The sequence below is a fragment of the Eubalaena glacialis genome, chromosome 1, assembly GCF_028564815.1.
Source record: "Eubalaena glacialis isolate mEubGla1 chromosome 1, mEubGla1.1.hap2.+ XY, whole genome shotgun sequence".
Classification (NCBI taxonomy): Eukaryota; Metazoa; Chordata; class Mammalia; order Artiodactyla; family Balaenidae; genus Eubalaena; species Eubalaena glacialis.
Window position 1 is genome coordinate 201,039,233 of NC_083716.1, and position 20,500 is coordinate 201,059,732.

General features: G+C 34.7%; 1 protein-coding gene across 1 annotated transcript in view; it reads right to left on the minus strand.

Moving 5' to 3' along the window:
- Positions 1-20,500, minus strand: part of DNAH7 (dynein axonemal heavy chain 7) — a 246,777-nt gene that overhangs the window by 56,616 nt on the left and 169,661 nt on the right. Inside the window, exons 48-50 of the mRNA XM_061203571.1 lie at positions 14,454-14,608; positions 4,244-4,434; positions 425-558 (exon numbers count right to left, since the gene is read on the minus strand). Of these exons, the coding sequence (XP_061059554.1) occupies positions 425-558; positions 4,244-4,434; positions 14,454-14,608 (480 nt within the window). The remainder of the gene's footprint in view (positions 1-424; positions 559-4,243; positions 4,435-14,453; positions 14,609-20,500) is intronic.

The following is a 20,500-nucleotide window of genomic DNA, read 5'->3' on the forward strand; positions in this document are numbered from 1 at the left end:
AATTTTTCATGACTTCTAGAGCATTACCCTTTTTACCTATGATATAGATATTACAAGCAGAAAATGGAATGCAACATATTCATTCAGACTATGCTCCAGTGAAAACAGGTAACCTCAGTTACATAATGAATACTAAAACTTTTGTGCTAAAACTTCGTTGAATAGTTGAAAATATATTGCTTTGACTTGTGGCAGGCCTCTGAATCCTTCCAATGCCTAAGAACTTGTATGTAAAAATATACTCTGCAATGCAATTTTCCAAATTAACATAGAGACTCTGTAATACCATATATTTTCCACTTAAGTCTTTCCATTCAATGCACCTATTAAACCTAACAAAGTAGATCTTTAAAATGTACTTTAATTGATTCTAAGTGATCTGGAAACAAGTAAGAATAATTCTGTGTTTTATAACATTTAAAACCTTTTGTTTTCAGCTCCTTGTAATATCAAGGCTTGCTTTTCTTCTTCAAGGTCTGGCCTTTCTCGTGCCACCACAATTCCCAAAAGCTGATCCTGCATTCCCTCAGAAGTGATCATGAAGTTTAATAGTGTCACCTATAAATGAAAGAGTACACAACAATTGCATCACTATTTCTGTTGAGAAAGCCTCAACAGAGAAAGCCTCTGCTTATACACTTCAAATTCTGATCTTAAAACGGACTCTATTTACCATGGTGGTATGTGTGAAAAGTGGAATTTGTAGAGATTGTGATTAAGGGCATAGGCAAATTGGATTGTTGGATTAAAAACCCACTGAAGTTTCTCATGGTCATAAATGTAATACTTCAGAGGGTTTTGTTTGGTGATCAATTTATTCTTATTTCAAATTGGTCCAATTTCTGACTACCTTTTAATCCCCAAATCAATTAGAATCAGGCTGGAGGCCATCCTTCATATTGGCTGGACTAGCTGATTTATGTTTTAAGGATCCCAGTGGTGTCAAAAAGCAAAGGAGATCTTACAAAGACATAAGTGAAAAAAGAACAATTACTTGTCATAAGTATATATGGTATTTACAATATGACAATCATATTACATATTATAATGATATATACTATAATATAATCATATTACAACATAGCATATATTATGTTGTATTATATCATCATATTAAAATATGATACTCAGCCACTATTATGAACTAAGGAATATACAGTTCAACAGTGTCCATCAGGATGCAGTCTGCTAAACCTGCTTCATCCCGGTACCTAACGGCTCTTACAGGCAGGTCTCACTCTGTTGCCCACAACTTAAAATACCTCCTCTCCTGAGTCTTTCCCATAAGTGGGAAAGTAATCATGCTTAGGTCTCTCTTTTTAAAAAGCAAAAAACAAATCATCCACACAATCCCTTTCAGCTACTGAACGATCTCTCTTTGTGCCTTCATAACTATATAACTGAAAATGTTACTTGTATATGCTTCCTGTCTCTGCCTCATTTCATTCCTCAGCCCTCTACAATCTGCTCTCACTCCTGCTTCCACATACCTATCAATACACACAGCAGTAAACTGCAGAAACTTTCTGGCTCTGGTCACCAATGAATCCATAAGCCGATAAACACTCGACCTTGGCTTAAGCTGACCTCCCCCGCCCCCCTGCTTTTTTAAGCCTCTATTTTGCAGTCTGCCTGCCCTCACGTCTTGAATTAAGGTCTGCACCTATGTCCTGAGTATCACTTCCCGTTCCTCCCTTTCACGTGCCTTTCACTGTAGCTAAGCTGAACTGATTGTGAAATCTCAGACACACACTATGAAACATCTGCACGTGCTTCAGCCCTGACTGAGGAATGGGAGAACTTGGGTCTCCCCACCTTCCCTGGTAAGAGAATATTTCCTCTTCGTGAACAGAGTAACTTTGTTTTTGTGAGAAATTTCCTACCTGTGATCAGGAAGCGTGAAACAGCTCCTTGCTGTACCCTTGTGAAGGCAATACCCTCCTCTGCCCAAACCCAGGCACCTTCTCCATGGTGGTGTCCTCGGGTTAAACCTTTCCCCCTGGCTTGCCCCATGGCAGGCCTTGGATGCCACTAAATGTAGATTCCATAGGCATAATCATAAATTTATGTGGAATAATAAGCAACAATTCTTGAAACTGACCAATTAAAAATGATTCAATGTTGTTATGCAATTCTCTACTGCTCTGGCATTTATTCTTGGAAAAATTATCATTAATGTTTTCAAGACATTTTTCCTGTTGGCATGAGAAACCAAGTGCACAGGTTACACTTGCTTTACTCTCCAAACCATTGTCACAGTGTTTAGGGAAATGTATGTTTTACAACTTTTACCTCAGGCACAAAGAGGTATTCATTCATATTCCATTAATGTTAGATGTTTTGAGATCAAGATTTTGCAAGTCTAGCCATTTGCTCACAAATAAACATTTAAAATCATACAAATATGATTTCATAATTTTATTTTCATTTAGATTCAAAAGAACTATAGCAGCACAATACCATTCCTTGGGTACTTTTGAAAGCAAAAGGTACATAAAAGATCCTAAAAATAAGATCAAGAGGAAGAATTTTAATTTGTAAATGAAAGCAAGTAACCACCTCACTATGTTTTCTAATCCCTGTTTAATCAATCCCAGCAATTAAAAATAATGAAGCAATAAGACACTCTAGGGATCTGAAGGATTTCAATACTGAATCATAAAATAGTTTCCTCTCCACAGTGGTTTATGACTTCTACTATAACTAGTTATTAGTGTACATAAATTATTATTTATGCTATTTGTGATACTTCCATAAATTTTAATGAAAAGTAAAAAAGGTTTTCCATGTGATTTATTAAAAGTTTTTTTTGGTAATGCAGCTTTGAGATTTATTTTCTTTTATATGTCATTCTTTTTCACATATATTTAAAAGTTAAATAATAGTTCTAATAGTTAACTCTCATAACACTATTGCTGGGCCTTATTGCAAGCATTTTACATAGATTATTTAGTCTTCACATCACTCTATGAGATAGACATTTATTATTCCCATTTTATAGACTAGGGAACTGAGGCACAGAGAGGTTAAATAACATGGCCAAAGTCACACAACTGGCAAGTGACAGAGCTGGGATTTGAACCAAGGGAGTCTGGTTCCAGAATCCATGCTCTTAACTACTAGCAGATACTGCCTCTCCTAATAGGTGAATACATGACCCAATTTTTAGGTGTTTAGAAAACATGTTTATTTTAATTAACTGAAAACAGTGGCTAAGAATGTTCATATTTTAACACTGTGTCTTTCAAACTAAGCTCAAGGGTCACCCCACCTTCCCCCAGTCTTCCTGACTTCCCTAAAGGTCCAGTCTAAAGTGTGTCCCCTATGTCTTCTGTCCCTCTATGTCTTCCTAGTCATAAATACTGTCACTTGACATACAGCTTATTTACAGTGTAAGCCTCTCGAGAGCAGGGACCATGAGTATTCATCTTGGAGGGCATGAATTATGTCATCTTAGTGCCTCCTCTGGCTCTACAGAGAGATGCCCATGTTAATTTAAGTATTTCTAATAAAGGACAGCATTTGGACCCTCTGGATAAATCTTGCCTCTATATGTTTCTTTCAAAATCTGAATATTTCTTAATGTTCCCTCCTCCTAGCTTCTATAAATGAAAACTATCCTTCCCTTCCTCATTCACTCATTCTACAAACATTTATCAAACATCTATCAAGTGCCAACCAGGGCTAAGAATTGGGAATAAAAAACGGACTAACCTCCAGAAGCTTGGTTACAGATCAATGTCTCAAGTCATTTTAGTCACTGACTATAACTTTGAACTAACTTTACTTTTTAAAGGAATTTTTAGTATTTTAAAAGAACGAGTGATCTAAAACAGTTCCTTTAAGTAACTATATAAAATCAGATAGCAGCAATCTTATTCTGAGAAAGAAGAATGGCGTTCTGTTCCTGAATTCCCATTCTAAGAATTAGCATATTATCATTTATTACAAAGGAAAAATGTGCATATATGTCATCTATTTTTAACAATGAAAATCTAAGAATAATATCAATTGCAGAAATTAGATTCTCATGGTCTTTTTTCACTGCATACTGAAGGCTCCTTTATTACTTGCATGCACATACAAAAGCAACATTTGGAAATTATTATAGCAATTTCAGGAAATGCCAAACAAGGACAAAATCCATTTTACTTAGGAAGACCTGTTTTTCTTATGGCTCAGGAGGAAAATACAGCCATTAATTGTAAAATCTGGTTAAAAAACATTTATTTTAGATACTGGCCTTTACTGAAGTTTCAGGAAGATAATGAGGATTTCTTAGCTTGGTAGTAATATAGAAGCGGAAGTCTGGTGAATACTCAATGGTAGAGTCCCCAAGTCGGATACAGGTACTCCCACCCTGCTTAAAGGTCTGTTTTAGTAGAAGAGGTTCCAGGATTGGATCTAGTTCTTCTCCAACATTTTCTAGCAACACTGGAATAAAGTCAGAAAAATATTTCATGTTATTTTAAATATTGACGGTAAACCTTCAACCCTCCAAATTCTTTCAGCCTTCTCAATTGCTGCTGTTTCTAGTTACGCATAAAACTATTTTTGTCTTCTGAGTATAAAGAAATGATGCCATACCATCATTAAAAATTCCACAAATGACAAATGCCGGAGAGAGTGTGGAGAAAAGGGAACCCTCCTTGTAAATTGGTGCTGCAGCCACTATGGAGAACAGTATGGAGGTTCCTCAAAAAACTAAAACTAGAGTTGCCATATGATCCTACAATCCCACTCCTGGGCATATATCCAGAGAAAACTCTTCATTTGGAAAGACACATGCACCCCATTGTTCATTGCAGCACTATTTACAATAGCCAAGACATGGAAACAACCTAAATTGTCCATAAACGGATGAATGGATAAAGATGTGGTACATATACACAATGAAATACTACTCAGCCATAAAAAGTGAAATGCCATTTGCAGCAACATGGGTGGACCTAGAGATTATCACACTAAGTGAAAGTCAGAAAGACAAATACCATATGATATCACTTATATGTGGAATCTAAAATATGACACAAATGAACTTATCCACGAAACAGAAACAGACTCACAGACATAGAGAACAATGGGGAGGTGGGGGGGAGGGATGGAGTGGGAGTTTGGGATTAGCAGATGCAAACTATTATATAGAATGGATAAACAACAAGGTCCTACTGCATAGCACAGGGAACTATATTCAATATCCTGTGATAAACCATAATAGAAAAGAACGTGAAAAAGAATGTGTGTATAGATATATATCTGAATCACCTGGCTGTACAGTAGAAATTAACACAACCTTGTAAATCAACCATACTTCAATAAAATAAATTTTAAAAATAAATAAGTAAAATAAAATGGGTAATTGCCAAAAGAAATAATTTTAAAAAGAAATGATGCCATAAAAATAAATGGATGTATGCGGAAAGGGCTTCATTGGTGGGGCTATCTGGTCATCCTGCCTGCTTCCATAGTCTTAGTCAGAGTGCCACTCAGGACTTCCCCCCAATCTGGGATTCACTATATGCCCAAGTATGATGGCAGTAAGGTATAAGACACCGAAGAAAAAGCATTTCTAGTTGTAGTTATTTAAGTGGTTACTATATTTTTTAATTACAACAGTAACTCACACTTATTGTAGAACATGTGGAAAATATAGAGAAAAAATAAAGAAATGTTAAACTAATTAAACAAGGAGGCCATTAGACTGAGATGGCTGTAAGGTGTGGTAGCTTACATAAGTAAACCAAAATTTAAGCCTGTAAATGCCTCAGGTTATGAAATCAAAACTCGAAGGACAACCAATCACAAGCAGCCAAATAGGCTTTAAACTGTAGTCAATCAAATAGTTTCCTTTCTTTGCTTCCCTATTTTTTCTGTACAGTATAAGTCTTTCCCCAGCTCCTGTTGGAGGGACGTTCCTTATCACTTTTGGTTTGGCACCGCCTGGTTTAAATGGATTTTTGCTCAAACTCTCAAAATTTTTGATATGCCTCACTTTACCTTTCAACAGATGAAACTGAAAAACAACCTCTAGTCATATTTTCTTAATCTTTCCCTCCCCAAAATATTTTACATAATTTATTCATAGCATATATAACTTGATAGAAAAATGACATAAAACTACATATGAATTTAAATATTTTTCTTTTCAGTATTTTTGATTTGTCTTTTTCTATACACAGTTGAGACTAAACAATGTATCTAATTTCATATCCTAATTATTTTGCTTGACATTATAGCATAAATATTTTCCCATGTTACTAAAAAAAACAATGAACATGCTTTTAATTACTGCATAATAGTCTATAATATTAATGTTCTCTCATTTTTAACCAATTATTATTAGATATTTGGTATTAGATTATCCATTATTAGATATTTGGATTGTTTCCTGTTCTCAAGATTATAGGTAGCACCGTCTACAAAAACTTTGTGTTATACAGTATTTTCTTATGAAAGCATTCTAGAAAGGGAATCGCAGATCAAAGATCAGTGACATTGCCAAGGTACTTGATACATTTGCCAAACTGAAGTCTTACATTTTGGTGTTTGGGGTGCTACCATAGCCAAACTCGAATCATGGCATTTTGTAGGAGTCCTTCAAGGGACGGGATGTGCACTCTGGATGGGAAAGCAGCAGCTCAGGGCATTGGGATGACAGGTATTTGGATCTCTGTTGCAGCACTTCTTCCCACAGGTTACTCCTGGCTAAATAAAGTCCTAAAATTGTCTTGTCAATTTCCTTCACTGCTGAGACTTTAACAAAACAGGTATGTCAGATGATTTTTAAATTCATTATAATTTTCTGCTTGAATAAAATGATTATTTTTCATGGGTAAATAATATGAGTGCATGATAGTATATTAAATACATCAATCTATTATTTAGATTGTTCCCATTTTTCCAACTGTTAATACTGCAGTGAACATCTTTTTGAATAAACCCCTGTGTTCATCTCTGATCACTTAACCAGGCTGGAGTCCTAGAAGTGCAATTAATGGTCAACAGTTACAAACATTTTAAAGGTTTTTTATATTGCCAAATTACTTTCCTGAAAGGCTGTAGAGGTTTCAGAGTTGCAATAAGCACTCACTATGCTGTTTTTAAACCTGTTTTTATATAATATCACTGTACTTACTAACACTAGGCATCATGTTGGCATTTTATTTTGTCATTATCCTTACAACTTTAAAAAGCATCAGGGGACTTCCCTGGTGGCGCAGTGGTTAAGAATCCACCTGCCAATGCAGGGGACACGGGTTTGAGCCCTGGTCCAAGAAGATCCCACATGCCGCAAAGCAACTAAGCCCATGCGCCACAACTACTGAGCCTGCGCTCTAGAGCCCGCGAGCCACAGCTACTGAGCCCACGAGCCACAACTACTGAAGCCCGCGCACCTAGAGCCCATGCTCCGCAACAAGAGAAGCCACTGCAGTGAGAAGCCTGTGCACAGCAATGACGAGCAGCCCCCGCTCTCTGCAACTAGTGAAAGCCCGCACGTAGCAACGAAGACCCAACACAGCCAAAATAAAGAAATAAATTAATTAATTTAAAAAAACTATCAAATATTATTACCCTAGTTTCACAGGTGAGGAAACTGAAGCAAGGCGACTGTAGTAAAATTTTCAGTTAAATCATCTCATGAATGACAAAGCAAGAACTTGAAATAAGCAATCTGGCTCCTTACACAGCTCTCTTAACCACTGTGTGATACTGCCAGCATTAAATACTATAGTCATGACTTTTACAATTTGATAGGTAAAAAATATTGTTAAAATTTGTATTTTGGGCTTGATGTTTTAGGTGCTCTTTGGCTAATTATACTTTTTCTTCTAGAAACTGTATGCTAAAATATTTGCCCATTTTCCTATCGTGGGGCATGTTTTCACCATTAGGTTCAGCGGCAAGTGGTTAAAAAACCCCAAATAATAGTGACACGAACAAGAAGGAATTTATATCTCATGTAAAGAGGAGCCTGAGGTAATCTGTCCAAGACTGGAAGGACAGTGTGTCTAAACTGTCAGAGATCCAAGTTCTTGCCATCTTGCTGCTTCACCATTTTTGGCATACAGCTTTATCTCTTTGGCCAAAATAGCCTTTCAGAGAACATGCACATTGCAGCCATCAGAAAAAAAAAGAAGAAACAGAAAAGGAAGAAGTATCTTTTAAGGATATTTTCTGGGGATCACAAATGGCACTTCCACTTGCATCTTGATGGCCAGACCACAGTCACATGATGACAGAAGTTAGGAAATTTATTCCTTTACTCTGAATGCAATGTGCCCAGGTAAACACAGGGGGTGCTAATAGTAAGGAGGTGAGAACGGTTATTAGGGAACAATGGGCGCCAACTGTCACAATGTGCTAGTTTTTTAAACTTTATTTGTATTTTTTAATATTGTTGATATTCTCTCTTAAGTTTCTTTTATATAGTGTTTCTTGGATTAAATTATAAATTTGTAGAGTCAAATCTATTATTCTTTTCCTTTTGTATCTTTTTCCATTGTGTATTTTCTTAGAAAGTTCTTTCCCATCAAAGACAACTTATTCCCCTACGTTTTCTTTTAGCATTTATGTCTTCTCTTTTTTCTTTCATATTTAACTCATCTGGAGCACATTTTGGTGTAAGATGAGACTACGACTTGATATGTTTTTCCACAAAACCAATTTTTGCAGCACCATTTGCTGAATGACCTATCATTTTCCATTGTTTTATAACGCTCACCTTCTAATGCATTAAAGGCTTACATGTATCAATAGTAGAGTTTATTCCAGAACAGTTAATTCCAAATTTACTCTTCTTCTGAATTTTTATTGCCTCTGTACTTTCTTCTAGGTTAACTTTAGAAATAATAACTAGTATTATTTCTAAAACGTTTATTTCTGAAAGTGTTGATGTCTTCACAACATTTAGTTTTCCTATCAGTGAAAAAATGATGTCTTACTCAAGTCTTCTTTTTTGTGTGTGTGAAATTTTCTCATTTTTTTCCACTATGCATTGTTAAAGTCATTCTAAGTTTTTGTTTCAGATAGCTTTTCAGTTAATTCTTTTTGGTTTTCTATATGTAATATATTATCTACAAATACGATAATATTGTTTCCTCTTTCCAAATATTATAGCACCCTCATTGAAAAGAACTTTCCTAATAATGTTAAACAATAATAGTGATAATAGATATCAATTTCTCATTTTTATTTTTACATGATTAGACTTTTAAAATCTATTAATTTGCTAGAGTGTTATGGACTGAAATTCTGTTTATGAAATATTATAACATATAAGTTTTACTTAATTGCCTCAACTTTTATTAACAATTTCTGCATAAAATCTAAAATTTAAATTATTCTTTACTAAAAAATGATATTATACAATTTCATCCCTTATTCTCCCTAAATTGTTTTAATTTCACAAGGAATTAAGAATGTCTACATTAATATGTATAAATGTCTTTTTTCAAAGCTAAAATATACACTATAAAACTTAAGTATTACAGACTTGATTCTTTTCCCCAAAAGTGAAAATTTATTTCCTCACCAGTAGAAGAAAGTCTTAAGCCTGTTAGGAAAGATTTCTATAGCGTCCAGATTTCAAAGAAATATGTTCTCAGCATTGACTATTTACTGTATTACAAGCCTCACTGGAAAAGCAAAAGTATTCTAAGCTTGAAAACAGAAATAAACAAAAACAAAAAACCCCAAAATCCATATATACATGAATTACCCAGAATGCTCTCCTTAATTTATTGACCCTAACTTTTGATTTCTTTCACTTTTAATTAAATCAAAGTATGTTTCATGTTAAAATACAGGAGAAAATTTATGAGACAGGTTTCTCTTCATATTTCTATCATCAAAGTTAACAACATGCTGGTTTATGTAAAAACCTCCTTTCTCATTCCCAAAAGCCAGCCCATCACAGTATTTGCAAATCTTGTGGGAAGCCAAGACTGGGAATCCAAACACATGGCTGCTAATGTCTTTGAGTAAGGCAGATCATCTTGCTCAAAGCAGCTGTTCTTAGCAACAAAGAGAACCAAGTATTCTTTTCATATTTCTTTTGCATTTAGGATATTAACATATCAGTTTTTTAATTATGAATTATCTACATTATCCTATGTTAGACTTCAAATTAATAGGAAAAAATCTGCATAGTATGTTCAGCTGTGCAGCATATTGTATTCAAAGTAGATTAATCAATTACTGGGTACCCTCAAAGAGCTGGAGTTGAGAAACATTTATGTACACAATAATAGGGCAACCATAGAAATCTGTAAAAGCTTCAGTGTTGGCACTTCATTGGAGAGGTTAAGAGAGATGTCACAGAAAAAGGTGTTTGAGCCTCATCTTAAAGGGTGAAATTTAAAGTAATTCACCAAATGGATGGAAGAGCACAGACGAAAGCTAAGAGATGAGAAACAGCCCCATGTTGTTATATGTACTGCCTGCCCCCGTGTACCCTGTACTCCCATCTAATCCTCACCCCATGTTTAATCTCTCTCTCTTTAAACCAATAAGCTCCAAGACAGCAGAGATCAAGTCTGTCTGTGCGTGCTCTGTTTTCAGTGGCACATGCTACTTGCAAAATAAATATTTGTTATGTGAATGAATAATGAACAAAGAAATGAGCAAATGAAAGAAACGTTGAGCCAGAAGTAGTTTTGCCTCCCTGATACGTTATATGCAAGGGGGGAAGAAAAGAAAGTGCTAGGAGATAAGATAAAAATAAGGAAGGCTCAGATAATGCTAGGTTTTGCTCTAAATGCAAAGAATTTTTTTCATAGAGTTAATGGAAAGCCATTAAAAGCTCCTCTATACAAGTTGATTTCTTTTTAAAAATTAAAAGAATATTCTTTAATTCTTCCAGTTTTATTGAGGTGTGAACAAATTGCCTTATCAGCAATATTAACATGAATAACATCCTATGCACACCTTATCCATTGGTGTAGCTAATACAGATATACCTCTGTTTTCTAGAACATTGGCTTTCAAACTTTTTTTTAAGCAGCAGGATACTTTTTTTCACAGAGGATTTTATCTTAAAACTCAATATAAACAACAAAAAAAAGGGAGGCCTGCTCTGGTTGAAGCAGAGGCAGGTGGGTGAAGCCAAAACCTCTGCCTTCTCTACCCAGGCTGCCTGCGAGGGATGAGAGATCAGAAGGCACTGTCCTGGAACAGGTCAAAATCTAAAGAGAACTTCTTAAATGGAAGAGTCTTTAACTGCTTATGGTTTAAAACTGTAACAGTAGCTGATTCTTTTACTTGAAGGTTAAATATAAAAATAGTTACAAAATCTGCCACCTGTTTCTCTTTCTATCATAGATTTAAAGCTTTTCACTTCTCTCTGATTACTAGTTAGAAGGCATTGTGAATTATCATTATCCATTTTTAAAGTTATTTCATTCCAAAAAGTAGGTTAAAGCAACTGTGAGTGACACAGTAAACAATGAACAAAGGCAGAAGACGTGGGGACTAGTTTTAAGACTCCGCTTAACTAGAGATACAGTCTTAGTTAAGCCACGTAACTAACATTCTCTGTCACCTTACCTTGTTAATAAAATGTAGTGGTTATTTAGAATTACTATTGGATTTCAGATTTTTATGGCCACAACTCCAAGTAAGAAATACAATTTAAATCTTTATCAAGTACACACATATGCATAAAACTTCTAAAATTTCATGAAATAATGCTTACCTTCACTCCATGCTATGCAGCTTTATATGTTCTATTCCATTGCGTTTCATTTAAAAACGCTGGTCATGACCCACTATGTGGGTTCTCTCTCCCACAGTTGTGACCCATAGTTTGAAAAACACTGGACAGATTGTATGGCCCTTTCCTCTCTAAAATGATGCAATACTAACATCAATATATGTGACTGTGATCATAGAGATCTTCAAAATGTCAAGCACATGGTAGATGCTCAATTATTACTTGTTTTTACTTTGTCAACGAAATTCTTTGAATATTTAAGTTAAATTAAGTAATTTTAATTGAAGTATTTAAGGTGCCAATCCCTTCAAGAAATTTTCCCTTATGTAGAACAGTATGGAGGTTCCTTAAAAAACTAAATATAGAACTACCATACCAACAGCAATCCCACTCCTGGGCATATATCTGGAAAAACCATATTTCGAAAAGGTATATGCACCCCAATGTTCATTGCAGCACTATTTATAATAGCCAAGACATGGAAGTGACCAAAATGTCTATCAACAGAGGAAGAGATAAAGATGATGTGGTACATATATAAAATGGAATATTACTCAGCCATAAAAAAGAATGAAATAATGCCATTTGTAGCAATATGGATACCTAGAGATTATCATGCCAAGTGAAGTAAGTCAGACAGAGAAAGACAAATATCATATGATATCACTTATACATGTAATCTAACAAAAAATGATACAAATGAACTTTTTTACAAAACAGAAACAGACTCACAGACATACAAAACAACCTTATGGTTACCAAAGGGGAAATGTGAGGGGAAGTGATAAATTCAGAGATTGGGATTAATATATACACGCTACTATATATAAAATAGATAACTAACTGTATAGCACAGGGAACCTACTCAATATTCTGTAATAACCTGTATGGGAAGAGAATCAGAAAAAGAATGGATGTATATATATGTATAACTGATTCACTTTGCTGTACACCTGACACTAACACAACATTGTAAATCAACTATACATTAATAAAAATTTTAAAAAAATCTTCCCTGATTGCTCTAAATATTCATAGCTTACCATCTGTGCCTTTCTTATTATACAAAATAATTATGTATGATTCTAATATAATTAAGAGATAATAAAAAAAAGAGATAATATACATAAACCACATAGTAAATCCCCAAACAAAAAATATAAATTGAGCTTATGAGACACTGTCGTAAGTATCCAAATTACAGTAACTCATTTCTTCCTCACACTATATGGTCAAAGTATAAATGGGGAAACTGAGTCTCAGAAAGGTCACTGCAACCAAGTACTAAGTAACAGAGGCAGGTACTCTAATTCCAGAAGTGCACAGTGGTCCTAACAAGGGTTAGTGAAGTATGTCCACTTTCTATTTTTATAACAGTTACGTATATTGTCTGATCCTGCCCATTTAACAAGCAAGATATTTGATAGTAGAGATCAGGTTGTCCCTTTTTTGGTAACTCCATATCATTATACTATACTCCAAGAACACCAGTTGGATGAATGAAATACTATTTGTGTGTCTGTGTATCCATATATATAAACACAACATTTTGTAGGTAGACATAGATTTTTTTCATTTCATGCTCACCCAAACCAAGCCTAAAATTATAATTAATATTTTAAAGACTAACTCATTATTAATATGCAAAAATAAACTGTCTGTAAGTCTATTTGGTATATCTCTTTTGATTCTTCCATGTAACACTCATTCTATTAGCAACTGGGATTTGCCAAACTTGTCCTGGGGCTAAATATATTGTCCTTTCATAATGTTGGCAATTTACTTGGTTAAGTAAATAGTCAAAATTTGATAGGTAACATGAATTCAAAATGTGACTAATAACCCCAACATACTCAAATCATAAGCATTTTGGTTTTTGTTTTGACAAATGTGACCTGTGCATACAGCTTCACTGAAAAATTCTCGTCATGTTTTTAATCTCTCCATTGTAAACGGCAGATAATAGTCAGCCACGTAAAATGTGCACTCACTTCTCTGCCACTTTTGTAGGATAAGTCAAGAGAAGAACAAAGAGATAGTTGGACGAATATTGTGTTAAAATACTTTTGAGGGCTTCCCTGGTGGCGCAGTAGTTGAGAATCTGCCTGCCAATGCAGGGGACACGGGTTCGAGCCCTGGTCTGGGAAGATCCCACATGCCACGGAGCAACTAGGCCCGTGAGCCACAATTACTGAGCCTGCGCGTCTGGAGCCTGTGCTTCGCAACAAGAGAGGCCGCGATAGTGAGAGGCCCGTGCACCGCGATAAAGAGTGGCCCCTGCTTGCCACAACTAGAGAAAGCCCTCGCACAGAAACGAAGACCCAACACAGCCATAAATTTAAAAAAAAAAATAAATTAAATATAAACACTGGGTTCAATTAAAAAAAAAAATACTTTTGGCATATCAAGTGGCCCTTTTAATTGCAGAAGTGGAGCTATAATGAGAACTAAAGAATGGCAAACAACAGATAAAAATTAAAACAGCTAAATTAGAAGACGTATCCCAAATGAATCTTGAGACAAAGAAAGCATCCTAACCTGTTAGAACTATAATCTCTAAAGTTCTCACTTGATTCATTACCAATAAATAACGAAAGATATTAACAAAGTAATCATTTAAGATGAGTCTGACACAAATATCTTGAAAAGGAAAAAAAAAAAAAAAAAAGCCCTACATCATTTTGGGTTAATTGTGCCCTCTCCAGGCAATTCTGTAATGTATGCTTGTTATTCAAGTACATACCAGGGGTGCCAAACTGGATGCAATTTTCCAGAGTCCTGGTATAGTCAGGGTCACTTAATTTAACTAGGTGAAGACTATTGGTTTTTTCCATGTTCTTGATCCATTTATTAGCCTGACCTTGAGGATCTATCATCAGAGGCCACCTTCTTGCGTTCCTGAAAGGGAAAGAAAGACGATGCTGGTCAAGCCATGATCTGTCTCTATGCTATTTAAGAGGCATGCATCACTTTCTTACAGTTTATACTTTATAGTATTATTTTACTTTTTAGCTTGTTTTGAGAAACTGTGTTCTTGAAGCAGAGACATTTAAATTGAGAAGGCTACTAGAACGGCAACTACAAAAGCCATCTGGCAAACTTAACACAAGTTCTTTTACTCCTTTTGGAAAATTACAATTCTCTAAGTGTTAAATTATATTTTTGAAAATGTTTGCTGCTCTTGCTAATTAAGTCACAATGATAACTATCAAGAGTACTAGAAATCAGGAAACTCCAATTCTTCACTAGGCCCTGCCATTAATTACTTCTGTGACCTTGGGCAAGCCACTTCATTTCCTCAACTTCTATCTGCTGTCATTTGCACAAGAGGGAAAGAGAAAGGATGGAGACATCACATCTCTATTTGAAATCTAGACCATTAAAGATATAGTGGTCTAAAAAAAATGGTGAGAAGCAAAATTTTATATCACCTAATCTTCATAATAGCCATCAATCCTTAAGTGTTAACACAATTGTTGACCCAGTAATTGTTTCAAACAGCTGTATATTTAATGTCACATATGTAGTTCACTACATACTTGCTTAGAGATTGCAAGCTTCTTATGAACACAAATATATTCTATGAAAGTCAGGGTTTTTGCACTATGAGAGAGCTCATACTTATTGCTTTATTCTCACTCACATCTCCCTTTTAGGATAAGAACAAGAGCAGTGAACCACCACAAGGCGCCCAGTTTACTGCCCAGGGTGTTGTTGGGTCACAAAGAGTTAACCAGTATCTGCCATCACGACATGGTATCCAACCACAGAGCTTTCTATCTGCTGTGAAATGTAATCAGCATTAAGATCACTGTTCTTTTTCTTTCTCTCAGAAGTTTCAGTAAACACAAGTCATAATTTTGGTCAGTTTCCTAAAGATACTGTCATACTCTTCCAAAAGTGAGCACAGCAAATTCATGCCAAGCATCAGAAGAACACGAGGAGAAAATAAAAGGTGACTGGGGCAAAAAAAAAAAAAGCTGGGGATGAATCAGGATAATCTATTCGATTCCATCTCATTACAACACAAATTTAGTATTTCATTGGATCATTTGTCCCAAATGGAAGGAATCACAGTCCTCCAATATAAGCATTATATAATGTATTAGTGAGCTTGGGCTGCCATAACAAACCGCCACAGACTGTCAAACAGCAGAAATTTGTCTTCTAAGAATTCTGGAGGCTGGAAGTTCAATATCAAGGTGCTGGCAGAGGTCTCCCTCCTTGGCTTGCAGACAACACAGCCCTCTTGTGCCCTTTGCTCTGTACGCACATCCCTGGTGCCTCTTCCTTTTCTTACAAGGACACCAGTCCTACTGGATGAGGGCTCTACCCTTCTGACCTCATTTAACCTTAATTACCTCCTTGAGGCCCTGTCTCCAGATACAATCACACAGTTGGTTATGTCTTCAACATATGATTTTGTAGGGGGTGGGGGGACAGAATTCATATTATAATATTAATTATATTTAGGAAGAAATGAGACCAAAAGAGTAGATGCAAACAACTAATAAAAAGGGAATCATATCCATAAGAAACTAAAGGGAGTAAGAGGGAAATTAGAAACAAAACTTATATGTAAAAGTTTCATTCTGTTACATTTTGGAAATATTTTTAAGGTTGGAGGATTATGTGAACTTTAGACAGCATTTATGCTTCCCTAAAGAAACTGAAATGACTCACTCTTCTTTCTGTTGCTTCCACATTTTTTTTAGCCACAATACCCCTGTTCATGCTGTTTCTTTGTCCAAAATGCACTTCTTCCCCATCCTTTCATGTTCAAGTACTACTCACATTTCAAGGTCAACTCAAATGCTATGCAGTCCACAAAGCCTGTCTTGATCTCTTTTCTCACTGAACTTCTCTGGCCATTCATCCATATTACATTTATGGTACTTTCATATAATGATAATATTCTATTACAGTAATTCTATAATTTATTAGCTGCATCACCCAACTAAACTGTATATTCTTTGAGGGACAGGTCCATGCTGATTCTTCTTTTTCCTCTTTTCCTAGATCAAATAAAGCTTGCATATGACGATCCACTGAAGTAGGAACAGCAAGAAGAACATCTGACAAACACCATACAAGTTAACTCATTCTAAAAATGGATATTTTATAAGAGATTATCCCCACATGGAGAAGACTGGTCCAAAGAACACCATCTCAAAATTAGAGGAAAGGACTTCTGGTGTTGACCAAACTGGGTAAAATCCACTATAGCCTACCTCTGTCACTGATTACAATGAAAACTTTAGGATAAAATACAAAAATCAACTACTTGCAGATTCTAAAAAGTAAATAATAAGAAGTGAATGGGAAAAAAGTTAAAACTTGAGTAATGACCAATAAGGGGGTGGTGACTTTCTTGTGTGTGTGCGTGTGTGTGTTTTCTCCTTATCTTCTGGCTTTGGTCTGAGAACAGGCCTAATGGGGGGAACTGTGCAGCAGGCACAGGTAGCAAAAACTCAAAGTAGAAGATGGAGAAAATGATCATGTGTGAGCCAGAGAGTGGGGGTGGGGGGAATCTCTCTGTTCTCTCTTCTGTCCCTAACCCCAGGTCAACCCAGCCACAGAACTATATTACCATGGCAGAGCAGTGGTAATTCAGTCACCTAAAACACTGAGTGAAAATCCATCTCTCTGGATAGAAGAGCTGGGAAAAGGGGCCTCTGTTGTGCATAGAGTCTGAGGGGTGTCATAATCTGCTCAGGCTGCTATAACAGGATTCAGTCCAAAATTACTTGATATACAAAGAACCAGAATGTGACTAATTCTTAAAGAAAAAGTAAGATGTTAGATTTACTAGAAAAATACCTTTAAAGCAGTTATTATAACAACTCTTCATTTGGTAACGGGGAATATTTTTTGAAATAAATGGAAAGAGAGGTGTTATCAACAGAGAAATAGAAAGTTTAACAAGAACCAAATGAAAATTTTAGAACTGAAAAATATAATACCTGAAATAAAAACTTCACTGTAAGGACTCAACAACAGAAAGGAGACAACAGAGGAAACAATGGGTGAACTTGATGACCTGTGAAAAAAAATAATCCAATAATCCAATTTGAATAATAAAGAGAAAAAAAGATTGGAAAAAAAAAGAACAGGGTCTCAAAGACCTGTGAGAAAATATTAAAAGGTTTAACATTCACGTCACTGGGGCCCAGAAAGAAGGAGAAAGAGACTGGTGTAGAAAACACATTTGAAGAAATGGTTGAAACTTTCCCAAATTCAGTGAAACACATAAATTTACAGCTTCACAAAACTCAATCCTTAAAAAGGAGAAACCAAAAAAACAAAAAACCCCCACCCACACCCAGCCTCATTATAATCAAACTGCTGAAAACCAAAGAAAAAATATTTTGAAAAAATATTTTTAAAAAAGCAGCAGAGAAAAATGATATATTACATTTGGATGAAAATTATTCAAAAGACTGCAGATTTTACATCAGAAATCATGGAGCCAGAACAGAGTAGAACGTATTTAAAGAAAAGAAAGAAAAGAAATGTCAACCCAGAATTCTATGTCCACCAAACATATCCTTCAAGAATAAAGGCAAAATAAAAAATATTCTCAAATGAAGGAAACTAAAAAATTATTTGCCAGCAAATCTGCTCTAAACAGATGCTAAAGTTCTTCACCCTTAAGGGAAATGATGCCACAGTGAACTTTAGAAATAAAAGAAGATCAAAAAATGGTAAATATAATAGGCTATTTCCCCCCTCTTAAGTTCTTTAAAGTATACGTAAATACTAAGACAAAATATTAACATTATGTGTCTGGGGGGCAGAGTTTCAATGTATGCAGACATAATATATATAACTATGATAACATAATCAGGGGAGGGTACAGGGGACTTGCATGGTTACAAGTCTTCTACGTTTTAACTGAAGTGGTAAACTATCTCTAGGTAGATTGTGAAAATTTGTACTAAAAAATAATGCAAAGTATTATAGTAAAAAATAGATAAATTAAAGTGTGATACTAAAAATGGTGGATTATTCAAGTAATCTAAAAGAATAAGAAATGAGGAACAGGGCAACAAAAACCAAATGTAAAAACAGAAAAATAATAAAATGTCAGATCTAATTTCAATGATATCAATCACATCAAGTATAAAGTTGTCTAAATTTACTAATTGAAGGAGAGAGATTGTCAGACTAGAAAAATACAAGGTCAAACTGTATGCTATCCACAAGGTACCCACTTCAATTATAACAACATATTTATATTAAAAGTAAAATGATGGTAAAAGATACCATGCAAACACTAATCAAAAGAAAGCTGGACTGGCTATAGTAATATCAGAAAAAAGGAGACTGCAGAACAAGAAAAATTATCAGGGATAAAGAGGGATAATACATAATGATAAAAGGGTCAGTTCATCAATAATACATGACACAGAAGCTAGCACACCATTGTAAAGCAATTATACTTCAATAAAGATGTTTAAAAAAAAAAAAAAAAAATAATACATGACAATCTTAAATGCATATGCATCCAACAAGTGAGCTCCAAAATACAGGAAGCTAAAACTGATAGAAATGAAGAAACAAGTAGATGGAATATTAGCAAGGATATGGAAGATATGAACAACACTCTCAAACAACTCAACCTGACATCTAAAGAAGTCTCTATCTCATAATATTTCAATTGCACATGGAACATTCACATAGACCATATTTATGCTGTAAAACAAATTGTAATAAATTTAAAGCAACTGGAATTAGATAATGTACGCTCTCTGAACGTAATGGAATTAAGTTAAAAATTAAAAAACAAATAACAAAAAGAAACCTTAAAAATTCTCAAGTATTTGGAAATTAAACAATACATTTTTAAAATAACCTATGGTTCAAAAAAGAAAAAGTCTCAAGAGAAATCAGAAAATATTTTAAAGGAAATGAAAATAAAAATACACCATATCAAAATTTGTGCTACGCAGCTAAAGCAGTACTTAATGGAAAATATACAGCATTAAATGCATAGATTAGAAAAGAAGAAAAATCTAAAATCAGTAACTTAAGCTTCTCTCTTATGATATCAGAAAAAGAAGAGCAATTTAGGTCAAAAGCAAGCAAAAGAAAAGAAACAGTAAATATTAAATAAGAAATCGATGAAACTGAAAACCAACCAAACAAACAAAACAAAAACCAAAAAAAAAAAAAAAAAAAAGGAGAAAAGCAATGAAAGGCTTGTTCTTAGATAGGATTTACAAAATTTAACAAACTCTAGCTAAACAAAGAAGGTACAAATTACCAATATAAGGAATGATAAGGAAAATTATCACAGACCCTGCAGACATTAATAAGATGTTAAGGGAATGCTACAAACAACCCTATGCCCATAAATTTGGCAATTTAGTTGAAATGGACCAATTTCTTGAAAGATAGAAACTACCAAAACTCACTTGAGAATAAATAGATAATTTGAATGTCCTATAAGTATTTTAAAATTGAATTCATAGATAAGATCTTCCAACAAAGATCAAAGAAGATCTAAATAAATGGAGAGATATACTGTGTTCTTGGATTAGAAGACTTACTAAGTCGTCAATTCTTCCCAAATTTTGATCTATAGATTCTGCAGTCCCTATCGAAATCTCAGCAGAATCTTCTGTAGATATTCTAAAATTTATATTGAGAAGTAAAAACTAGACAAAACAATTTTGAAAAAGAAGAAAAAAGTTGGAAGAGAGATACTGTTCAATACCCAGTTAACAACTGCACCAGATTAATTTTCTTCAAACAACACCCTCAAGATAACATCTTTTTGATTCAAAA